Source organism: Hyla sarda, chromosome 3 (assembly GCF_029499605.1).
Source record: "Hyla sarda isolate aHylSar1 chromosome 3, aHylSar1.hap1, whole genome shotgun sequence".
Taxonomy (NCBI): Eukaryota; Metazoa; Chordata; class Amphibia; order Anura; family Hylidae; genus Hyla; species Hyla sarda.
This window is the reverse complement of record NC_079191.1, coordinates 418,563,034-418,575,625: the sequence shown is the minus strand read 5'-3', so window position 1 is coordinate 418,575,625 and position 12,592 is coordinate 418,563,034. Positions and strand designations below refer to the sequence as shown.

At 42.3% G+C, this 12,592-nt stretch overlaps 1 protein-coding gene across 3 annotated transcripts in view; it reads left to right on the top strand.

Annotated features, from left to right (window-relative positions):
• The window catches only part of USH2A (usherin), a 1,021,568-nt gene that overhangs the window by 689,845 nt on the left and 319,131 nt on the right, over positions 1-12,592 (top strand). For all 3 annotated transcript variants that reach the window (XM_056568336.1, XM_056568335.1, XM_056568334.1), the window contains 2 exons: positions 3,551-3,879; positions 9,942-10,064. In XM_056568336.1, the coding sequence (XP_056424311.1) occupies positions 3,551-3,879; positions 9,942-10,064 (452 nt within the window). The remainder of the gene's footprint in view (positions 1-3,550; positions 3,880-9,941; positions 10,065-12,592) is intronic.

The window sequence follows — 12,592 nt, the reverse complement described above, 5'->3', positions numbered from 1 at the left end:
AATGGAGTACTAGCAACCGGTGCAACCCTCTGTTTCAGTGTTCAGCTCCCCCTGCTGGAGCCCAGGGCCGGCTCTGCCTATAGGCAAAATAAGCAGCCACCTAGAGTGCCCTCTTGATGGGGGGGTGCCGCTCTGCCTGCCAAAGAAAGTTAGACATCCAGCATCTGAACCACTCGCTCAGCCAGCAGCATGAGGAGGAGGTTTGTTACAGTGTGTCACCCCAGTAGTAAGCTAATTATAGGAGAAGGGGGCTTGTTACAGTGTGTCACCCCAGTACTAAGGTCTAGCGTGTCAAAGGCTGTGCCAATGGGCGGATTCAAGGGGGTGGAAAAATTAGCTTTTGCCTAGGGTGGCAAAAATCCTTGCGCCAGCTCTGCTGGAGCTACACTGCAGTGTGGGACTGTGCTAATTCACACTAGCCTCAACTATTGGTTCACCTTCCACCAATTTCCAGGTGGATATTTTTTTTTAATGCCAGGTGTGTAGGACTCCTATATACCAACCGAAGAGTAAATATAAATAAAACAAATATTGCCACCAGTGCAATAGAGGAATAACAAATAAAAGAGTGCCCCCTATCACAGCGTATTACAATAGAGTGCTGCTTTATCCAAAAGAAAGCTGGCTAACCAAAGAGTTCCTCCGTAGAGATGGTATCCACTTGAATGCCATCGGCATTGACTTGTGGCTGTTGGCATTGCAGGATGGTGTGGCAGGATGGAAGTCGGTGAGGTGTCACACACTTCCATTCTGTGGCAGGTAAAATGGGTCCTTGGTGGGATTAATTGAGGACAATTCCAGAGTTTGGTTAAGAGGAATGGTGTTGACAGCTGTTGGGGACACAGCTGAATGGGCCTCCTGGTGGTGTGTCGGGGCCCCAGGAGTTGTTGGGAGCAGGCACTAATGCTTGTGGGTGCCCCTGGGTCAGGTGAATGTGGCCAGGGGTAAATGGTTAGTGCCTACGTTGAGGAAAATGTTTGGAAGAAATGTTTGGTTTAGTCAGGGTTTAAAGGGAAGGGGGTGCGTCTAACGTCCCTCCAGTCATGGGAGCAAAACAGAGCAGAGTGGCACCTGGTAGCGCAGTGGAGGCGTGACGGGGGCGTTAGAGACCCCTTCACTCAATTTTGGGGGTTACTGAGATGGAGGGAGTTTTTAGGTTGTTGGCCCTTTAAGGGGGTAAAGGTGTACGTGGGTGATACGAGGGGCATAGTGGTCAGGAGGAGTTGATGGGGAGGAGCCTGTAGTGCTAGCCTGTGGCCGGAGGTGAGGAGAGGTCACTCCGGCGTGAAGAAGGAAGAGAAAAGGTCCCGCCCACCAGCCCTAGTTGTTCTGGTGTTAATGCTGACATTTTGGGTTGGCAGGTGAAAGGGGTCCTTGGTGGGATTAATTAAGGACAATTCCAGAGTTTGGTTTGACAGCTGTTGGGGGCACAGCTGAATGGGCCTTCTGGTGGTGTGTCAGAGCCCCAGGAGTTGTCGGGAGCAGATACTAACGCTTGTGGGTGCCCCTGGGTCAGGTGAATGCGGCCAGGGGTAAATGGTTAGTGCCTAGGTTGATAAGGAAAATGTTTGGAAGAAATGTTTGGTTTATGTAAAACTGTTACATATATGTAAATATTGTTAATAAACGGGCCTGACCGGCTCATTTTTATCACAACATGTGTCGGGTTTTCTGTGGGAAGAATGGTGGGTGGTGGAATGGGAGATGGTCTTGCAAGGGTTGAAAGAAAAGGGGGTGAGTCTAACGTCCCTCCAGTCATGTTCCCTTATCTCTCCCTGTGCCCCAGTCATTACTGTCCCCTTATCTCTCCCTGTGTCACAGTCATTAGTGTCCCCCCCCCCCCCCCCAAAGATGTTTTCTTGATTCCATCTATCTGTCTAGTAAGTCATTCTGTCTTATCCTAGGTATTTAGATCCAGGGCCAGGCTAGTAAAACAAATGTTAAAGGAAAAGTCTAGTTACGACTCTGTATTTTGTAATTTTCCTGGCCTTCAAAAACCCTGTCCTCATCCAAGAGGTCATGTAAACTGCCCCTGAATGGTCTTTTCTTACTTCTATCACCCACAGATGTACTTTTTGCCATACGAACCCCCTGCGCGGTCCTTCCGCTCATTTATTCCCATCAATTGACTGTCATTAATAAGCTCACGTTGCAGAATCCGTCCGGCTGCGCCTTGTAATACATCTGTAGAGCTGAAGGAGCCCAGACATATTATTAGACAGTGAATCACCAGAGGGCAGAGCGTCTGTGTTAACATCTTAATCACTGATAGCGATGTTTCCCAAGGTTACTATACAATGACTTCTGTAGAACAGATAATGATGCCCCATAAGTAGCCTTGTATGTTTTTGTCAAGAAAATAAGTCTGTGTGCTCCACAATAGCCGCCTCTCGAGCATAAATCCTGATCGCCAAATCAATGAGCAAACTGCTTATACCGCTCTGAATACGCTCTTATGAGCTCTGATGCTTTCACGCTTTACATTGCCAAGATACAGTCTGAAAGCCCACGAGCCTTAGGAAAACTAAAGAGCGTAGCGCTGTGTACTTTACCAATCCAATTCTGCCACTTTATACATTGTCCTTGAAATTCAAGAGGTGCTAAGTGCACTTTAACCTCATAAGAATTCTTATTTTACACAGAGAAGGTTTTCAACCTGTGACTCACTAACCACAGGGGGAACTAAGCTCCAGTCCAAATTATATGTCTATCTATCTATCTATCTATCTCATGTCTATCTATTTCATATATCTCTGTCTCATCTCTATCTATCTCTCATATCTATCTATCTATCTATCTCATATCTGTCTATCTATCTATCTACCTGCCTATCTATGTATTTATCTATCTATCTTTTTGCTATCTATCTATCTATCTATCTATCTATATCATATCTTTCTATCTCTTATCTATCTATCTACTTATCTATCTACCTACCCATCTACCAATAATTTATATCTGGCACTTTAAGGAAATGTATCAACTAGAGACAATTGCTAAAATAAGTTACTTTGTTCTTCTTTTTTCCTTATCTGTTTCTATTTTCTGATTGTACATTTTATTTTTATGGGGGCTGCCATTTTGCCTTAGATGTTTATAACAGCATTTAGCTATGTGCTTTACAGCAAGCACCATGGACATAGTCTCAATGAACAGACCCTATTCTTTGTAGTGTGGTAGATTTGTTAGCATGCTCTGTGACCTGTGTAGAGACCAATCCACAGGGAAGGGGGGCGCTATATATATATATATATATATATATATATATATATATATATATATATTTTTTTTTTTTTAAATGCATAGCAGCCAACAGCTGTCTGGGCATGATGGGAGTTGTAGTTTTGCAACCGCCGGAGGTCCACGGTTGGGAGATCACTGTTGTATAGTAATGTCTATATCAAGAACTGTTTTTTTAGTTCAAAATAAGATAATTGCAGCAATTTTTGTAAAGTGGTTATATAGTAGAAAGTGATGATTATTTATTTATTTATTTATTTCATTTTTCATTGTTTCATGTAACTTGAATCCCCAGTTCTCTTTATTTCAGGTCACTTGGATTCCTCCGCTCAGACCCAATGGAGATATATTAAGCTACGAGATCCGCATGCCAGATCCTCGGATCCTCCTGACTGACCCCACTGTCCTGAATTATATAATGACAAATCTGATCCCATACACTAACTATTCTGTGACCCTTGTGGTCTGTTCTGGAGGGGGGTCAGATCACGGTGGGTGTACAGAGAGCCTGCCGACCTACGCCACCACGCAGTCTGCACCTCCCGAGGGCATTCGCCCGCTATCAGTGATACCAGTTAGCGATACTTTCATTGCTATTTCATGGCAACCTCCTTTACGGCCTAATGGACCAGATATAAGGTAATCTGACATCTATTAATGGGTTAAATCTCCCTTGTTATAATATTTTGCCTAAAGGATTAAAAACACAGACCGATATTAAGGCACAATGTTTCAGCATAAAATGAGCTGAGCAGATATAAGGGGTTGTCTGGCAATGGAAACAACATGTGTATGGTAGGTAAAAGTAACTAATATATGGTAGGGATAAAGCAAGTAACTAATATAATGTTATTAGCCATAGAGTACAGATTTCTTCATATCAGCTAAGCTGTAGCGTCTGTATTCAGTCTGCTCAGTCCCTGTTCTATCCTTTCTTCCTGTCAGCTCAGAGCTAGACCAGTGATGTGAAGGGGAGGAGGAGCTTATTTTACTGCTCATTATATTCATGACTCATTAGATGAGGCAACAGGAAGCCGCTTTCAGTCACAGTAGTTTCTGTCAGAACAGACTCGCTGCTGTCTTATGTAATTGGTTCTAAATCTAACAAGCAGTAATAGGAGCTCCCCCATCAACATCACTGGTCTTGTCCTGGGCAGACAGGAGGGGAGGAGGGAGCATGGATAGAGCAGACTGCATTTAGAGAGTGGGTGTGATGTCATAGCTACAAAACAAGACAGCTTAGCTGATAGGAAGAGCACTGTAGCTAATAACATGATATTATGTAAAGCCACTTACTTATATAATGTTCTTAGCCATAATGCACAGATCTCTTCATATCAGTTGATCTGTCTGGCTTTTAGCTGTTATGTCACATCGCACTCTGTAAATACAGTCTGCTCCATCCCTGCTCTCTCGTAACCTTCTGTCAGCTGGGGACCAGGCCAGTGATGTAAAAGGGAGGGAGAGCTGTTATTACTGATTAAGTTATTTTTGATTATGAAATAAGGCAGCAGGAAGCCTTTCTCAGTTACAGTAGTTTCTTTTCAGAACAGGTTCATTGCTGTCTTATGTAATCATAAATCTAATGAGCAGTAAAAGGAGCTCCCCCTTCACATCACTGGTCTCGTCCTGAGCAGACACAAGAGGAGGAGGGAGCAGAGATGGGGCAGACTGCATTCAGAGAGTGAGACATTATCTCACAGCTGCAAGCTAGATGGTTCAGCTGATATGGAGAGATCTCTGCACTATGGCTAATAACATTATATTAGTAGGCTGCTTTATTATAATTTTTGACACCATACACTGTTTTTTTTTTCACTTGACAACTTCTTTACTATATCATTTTATAGGAAAAGATTCAGTAGAATTTGTCATTTATTCTTTTAAATCTCTACTTATTTTGGGCTTAAATGGGCACTCTCATTAAAAAAAATTCTAATGTAGCGTATTTATCGGGGTATACCACACACCGGCCTATAACACGCACCCTCATTTTACCAAGGATATCTGGGTAAAAAAAAGTTTTTTACCCAACTACCCTTGGTAAAATGAGGGTGCGTGTGTGTGCATGTTTAGAACCTGATACACTGTTTCTGTCCCCACAGAAGCCCCCAGGAAAGGCAGGGGGAGAGAGGTCGTTGCTGCCCGCTTCTCTCCCCCTGCCTTTCCTGGGGTCTAGAGCCCTGCTGCCGCCGCTTCTCTCCCCCTGCTGTCAGCACCGCTGCCCCTTCTCTCCCCCTGGCTATCGGTGCCGGTGCCGATTGCCTCCCCCCATCCCCGGTTGTATAATTACCTGTTGCCGAGGTCGGGTCCGCGCTGCTTCTAGCCTCCGGTGTGGCGTCCCCTGCGTCGTTGCTATGCGCTGCACGGCGCTCGTCACTCGTCATTGCGTCTCACAGCGCATAGCTACGACGCACCGGAGGCCAAAGGCAGCGCGGACCCGACCCCGGCAACAGGTAATTATACAACCGGGGATGGGGGAGGCAACAGGGCAGCGGCGTCGGCAATGGGTGCCGCTTCCCCTTCTCTCCCCCTGGCTATCGGCGCAGCTGCCCCATTGCCAGCGCCGCTTCTCTCCCCCTGGCTATCGGCGCCGGCAATGGGGCAGCGGCACCGATAGCCAGGAGGAGAGAAGGGGCAGCGGAGCCGATAGCAGGGGGGAGAGAAACGGCAGCAGCAGGGCTCTAGACTGCGACGCTGCAAAAGCCGCTGCAGTTCATTGATTTAAAGTGCCTGGTTTAAATCATTGAACTGCAGCAGCTTATCGGCGTATACCACGCAGATAGACTTTGGGCTAAAAATTTTAGCCTAAAAAATGCATGTTATACGCCGATAAATACGGTACTTTGTTTAAAAAAAAAGTTTTCTATGTTTTATTTGTGTTTAAAAGAAGCTGCCACCAAGTGTCTCCCTACTTGTCCCCCATCTCTTGCACAGACTTTGGACTCCTGCTGGCCTGGCAGAAGTCCAAACTCAGGAAATGCTGAGGTGGTGTGTGCAGCCTTAGACACTCATAGCCCATCTCACACAGTACACTGCTCTGAGCTATGTGTAGCAGAGTGAGGGAGGAAGTTCTCCCCTATATGGCTTCAGATGATGTCACATCTGCTGGGGAACGCCCCTTCCCAGTCTGTGAAACTGACTGAGACTGAACAGAAAATCCAGAACAATATCAAGGTAGAAAACTAACAAATAATAAAAATAAAGGCAAGGGGGGATTTATCATGATGGGGGCAGTGACCTGGGAGGATTATAAAATTTAACAAGTTCATGAGATGTACTCTTTAAGAGTCCAGAGGATGGTCCTACCCAGGGAGAAGGCTGTCTGTCACTGTTTAGGACCACCCACTGGATGCTTAAATGACACAAAAAGTTTTCACACATGTGTATATCAATCTAATTAGCGACTCCCGCTCTAGAACACCACACACACACAGATTAGCCTACATGTCAAATGAGATGTGTTCCCTTTTACAAGACTTAAAGGAAATCTGTCATATTTGTTACCTGCACTAACCTGTTGGTATAGACAGGTAGTGCAGGTGACACTGATGACAACGGTACTTACCTTGTCCAGTTCCGTGCTGTTGTTCTCCGGCAATCCTCTTCGGTATTTTCAGCTCCGTTCCCAACTTGGAGCATGGGCGGGGATTAGTGACGTCACTTCTGCTGTTCTCTGCTGGATCCCACTGCTAGCAAACAGCAGCGGTGACGTCACTAACCTCCGCCCATGCTCCAAGTTGGGCCCAAAGCTGAAGAAACTGAAGAGGATTGCCCAGGAACCACAGCAGGGAACGGGACCAGGTAGGTACCATTGTCATCAGTGTCACCTACACTACCTGAGGGTCCAACCGCGCGTTCCCTGACACCTGTTCTCAATATAGTTGAAGGTCCCAGAAGAAGGTCCTCTTGTACTAGGCTGCAATATCTGCCATGACTTAGTTATTGATGCAGCCTGCCTGTGGTGGCTGAGTTGAATAACTCATAATAACCCAGCACACCCACTACACACTGAACAGAGCCAGGTCTTCTATGTATTCTGGGGCTTGACAACTCTGCTGCACTGGGGGGGGGGGGGCAGGTATCTGCACCCCAATGATCAGATATTGAGATATGATTTCTGGAAAATTGATAATTGTTCAGTTTGTATGTACGATGTTTTACACTACATTTTTTAATATTTAGATGTGGCAGGTTCCATAAGAATGGGTATGTGAGTGTGTATGAATGTAATCTTAATCACTTGTACACTGTATATTTATGAATTTTATATAATCACGCAATTAATGATGATTGAATTGTACACCCTATTTATACCTAACACTTTGTAACACTTTCTGCTTGACAATGGCTGTGTGAGAAGGCCGAAACGTCGTTCTGATGTGCGGTGAATAAAGCCTTACACTTTTTCTATGTGAACCTGGAGTTCTATTTTTCTTCATGTAGATAGAAAGATAAAATTCCAATATGAGCAGCACACCAGGTAGCCAGAAGAGATGATGTCGGGGTGCAACAAACTAGAGCCTCGGCCGGCTAGCTCCTTCATCTACATATCCAAAATAGATGCAGCACACCACCGGATTCAATACAAAGTGAAGAGGTTTATTCCATGATGTACTTTGTATTGAATCCGGTAGATAGATAGATAGATAGATAGATAGATAGATATTACATATGTAGCTATAAGGCAGAAAGATAGAATATGAGATAGATAGATAGATCTTAAAGAGTAGCTATCACTAAGTTAAATTTCCCTATTCCCCCTCCCCATCTGTCCCTGACACTAACTACATCTATCCCTGTCTTTATTTTCTCCCAAATCCCCATAAAATTACCTTTTTTTTCAACAGTTTCAAAAGTTGAGCTCTCTGGTGAGGGCAGGAAGTGGGCGGCCCCGGCAGGCGCGACGTCATCTGAAGCCTGGCCGGGGCTCGCTTCCGCCCGTCTCCTCTCTCTCTCTCCTGCAGCTCGCACGTTGCAATGAATGAGGAGAGGGAGATGCAGCGGGGCGGGGATAGGAAACAGGCAGAGAGCGAGCACAGTGCTTGTGCGGGCGCGGCGCAAAATTTAAATATCCCCGCCCCCTTGCATCTCCCTCTCCTCATTCATGTAAAAGCACATTCCGGACCACGCTGTGCTACGCTGAACGTGATCAACGTCAGGGGGGAAAAGTAATCCTGAGCCATATAGGGTGACACCTAGTGGCCAGGTTTACAAATGTAAAAAAAACACGTAAAACATGATTTTTTTTTTAAATAAAATATATCGCAAACATTTTACTTTTTACATAATGTATGAAATCATTTTTTTTTTTAAATGAGAGTACCCATTTAAGGATAGACCTATCTATCTATTTATCTCATATTCTATCTATCTATCTCATATCTATCTATCCATCTATCTGCCTCATATCTATCTATCTATCTGCCGCATATCTATCTATCCATCTCATATTTATCTATCTATCTCATATGTATCTATCTTATATCTATTTATCCATCTCATATCTATCTATCTATCTCATATCTATCTATCTATCTATCTATGTATCTCTCTCATATCTATCTATCTCATATCTATCTGTCTATATATCTCATATCTATCTATCTATATTTCTATCCATCTCATATCTATTTATCTCATATCTATCTCATATCTATCTATATATCTATCTATCTATCCCATATCTAACTATCTTTCTATCTATCTCATATCTATCTATCTATCTATCTATCTATCCCATATCTAACTATCTTTCTATCTATCTCATATCTATCTATCTATCTCATATCTATCTATCTCATATCTATCTCATATCTATCTATCTATCTATCTATCTATCTATCCCATATCTAACTATCTTTCTATCTATCTCATATCTATCTATCTATCTTTGTATCTATCTCATATCTATCTATCTAACATCTATCAAGCTATCTATCTACAGTATCTATTGGTCCTTCTTTCTTTCTGCCCTATCATTTCTCTTCCCCTAAATATACATACAATCCATATCATATAGTAATATAACCATTCTCCCATCTTGTGCAGAACACAAGCCTTTGCCTCTGCAGCACATCGCGCCGCGCCATACCGCATTCAGATTAATGCAAATTGTCATTAGTGAGAACTTTCTAAAAGAGATCCTGTAGGAACCTAAATAATGAATGATTGCATCTGTAGGATAAAAATATCTCCACCATCACCCTATACCACGGACACATGGAAATGCAATAAGATTACAAAGCATCCTTTAACCCTAACCGGGGCTAAGTGCGCAATTTACGATCATAGAATAAAATACCGTAACCACTTTGGATCCAGCAGAGGCGAATAAAGATACAGGCTGAGGTGTGATACACACCGGTAGATGCCATTTCCTTGATGAAGACCTTTAGTAGATATTCTGTGTTAATGGATTTCCTTTAAAAAAAATAAAAAATATAAATAAATAAAATAAAAAAATAATTTTTGTTTAATTATTTATTTTTGAATTATTTATTTATTTATATATTTTTTTTATTTATATTATTATTTATTAATATTGTGCATTTTGTAGCTAAATAGGTTTGGAAACGGCAACATGTTTATCTGAGCAATTGTACAGCTGAAAAAACAAAATAATGTTTGAAAACTGCCTGTTTTTTGTTTAATAATATTAGTCGAGATAATCCAGACGCTCTGCTTGTCTTTTGTGTTAGATATGAACTCCTGAGACGTACAATCCTGCAACCACTTACATCAAATCCCCCTGAAGATTTAAATCTGTGGCAGAATATTTACTCAGGAACTCGGTGGTTCTGTGAAGATAAGGGTCTTAGCAGGTAAGATTACAAAACGGTAGGAAAAAAAAACAAGCGCTGGCATTTTTCATAGAGCCTGTTGTCTGGTATAGAACCCGATTTTTACAGCCGGGGCTCTGTAAGAAGGCGGAATAGTGCGAAATGGAACGTGTGAAATGTATCATTTCGTGGGTTAAAAGACAAAGGAAGAAAAAAAAAAGTAATACATACAAATGGGTGGTAGAGACATATTAGTATTTTTTCTTTTTTTTTTATTACTTTACAGTTATATATTAAGGCTAAGGCTGCAGGGCGACCGCCATGGGTAACTCTGACCATTGGACAGCCGGAATGTTCTTCAAAAAAATTGTTAGAATTCTGATATGATTGTAGTTCTGGTGATTGTTACACCAGTAGTATCAAAACTGTGGCCCTCCAGATGTTGCAAAACTACAACTCACAGCATGCCCGGACAGCCAGAAAGAAGTTTGGAGGACACTTGTGTAGATGAACAATCACAAGAACTACAATCATATCACAAGTCCACCATTAGAAAGCAAAAGATTATTTATCTATCTTCTATCTATCTATCTTTCTATCTATCTATCTATCTCATATCTATCTATCTATCTATCTCATATCTATCTATCTATCTCATATCTATATATCATCTATCTATCTCATACTTATCTATCTATTTATTTATTTATCTATCTCATATCTATCAGTCTTCTATTTATCTCATATCTATCTATCTCATATCTATCTATCTCGTATCTATCTATTTATCTATCTCATATCTATCTATTTGTCTATCTATAATTCTCGATCTATCTCATACTTATCTTTTATCTATCTATCTATGTCATATCTATCTATCTTCTATTTATCTATCTCATATGTATTTATCTATCTATCTCATATCTATCATCTCATCATCTCATATCTATCAGGTATATGTTAAATTTTTAAAGGGTTTATCCTATATCAAATTTATAGGACAAGCGATAAGTAGCTGACTGATCACCAGAATCAAGGGCACATGTCTCAGGAAGCTGTGTAGTCATCTCATTGTCATCTTTTTTCTCAGGAGGTGTGGTTGGATCTTGTCTCTGAGCTTTAGCCCTGCCCCCTCAGTGATGTCACCTTTGACCAGCCCCTACAGACTACATCAGCATCTCCCTGTCATATATATATATATATATATATATATATATATATATATATATATAAGTATATATATATATATATATATATGTATATTGCGACATTTAGGAGAATGAGGTGTGTTTTGATATTGTGTGTTCTTGTACAAGACCACAGGAAGAGGAGCAGACAGGGAATGTATGCAGCAGGTGCTGCAGATTTACTGACTGCAGAGCAATAGTCTGCCGTGTACTGAAATGTTCTGCACAGCCCTGGGCAGGAAAATGGCAGGAGTGCTGTGGGAGGGGAGTAGGCCGGTTCGGAGGACTGTGATGAAGAGCTGAGGGAAAGTAATGCATTATGGGAAATATAGTACTAAACAACTGCTCAACCAGAACCTCTGCAGTCATTATCTGTACTCCTGAGTTTTTTTTTTTTTTTTTTTTTATTTTAAATGGGACAGCCCCTATTGGAAAGAGCTGACAAAAACCTAAGCCTGTTGAGCCCTGCCCTGGGTTTTTTTTATTTACCTTCCTCTGGATCAACAATAGGGGAAACACGAGTCTTAAAGGGAGTCTGATAGCAATTTTAAGCCTTTAAAACTGCTGATAGCCTTATACAGAGGTTAGGAATGGGAGTGTAATGATATCTGCTGTTGTAAAACCTCCCAGCTGCCACCATGGCAAGTGTCCAGGAGGAGGGTTCTTCTGGTTAGGTGCCTGGTATTCTCTGTACTGAGTTTCCTTAGTCCATCCTCTCAGCTATGATTGACAGATCTAGCCTCAAATCAGGAGACCACTAGAGCTGCCATTCATAGCTGAGAGGAGGGGCTCTTACTACAGACCATTTCGGGCACCCAGTGACTAGAGGCTCCCTTTAGGTTCACCCATATCACTTTTCTTCATCTGCAATATTTGTAAATCAGCTGTCCGGGCATGCTGGTAGTTGTAGTTTTGCAACAGCTGGAGGCCCCCTGGTTGGGAAACACTGAGATAGGAGGATGCAGCGCTTTAAGGGGTACTCCACTGGAAAACATTAATTTTAAATCAACTGGTGCCAGAAAGATAAACAGATTTGTAAATTAATTATATTAAAAAAATCTTAATCCTTCCAGTACTTATGAGCTGCTGTTATGATCCACAGGAAGTTCTTTTCTTTTTGAATTTCCTTTCTGCCTGACCACAGTGCTCTCTGCTGACACCTCTGTCCATTTTAGGAACTGTCCAGAGCAGGAGAGGTTTTCTATGGGGATTTGCTCCTACCACCGGACAGCCCCCGCTTTCACCGTCTTCTTACCGCCAAGCTGTGACTTACAATAAACAGAGATACAAAAAAGGGAGGGAGGGCAAAACTCCGGGTCCTGGGCAGATTGAGGGGGGGAAGGGAGGCACCACAGCTATAAATACCCAGGGGAGGGCCCCTGA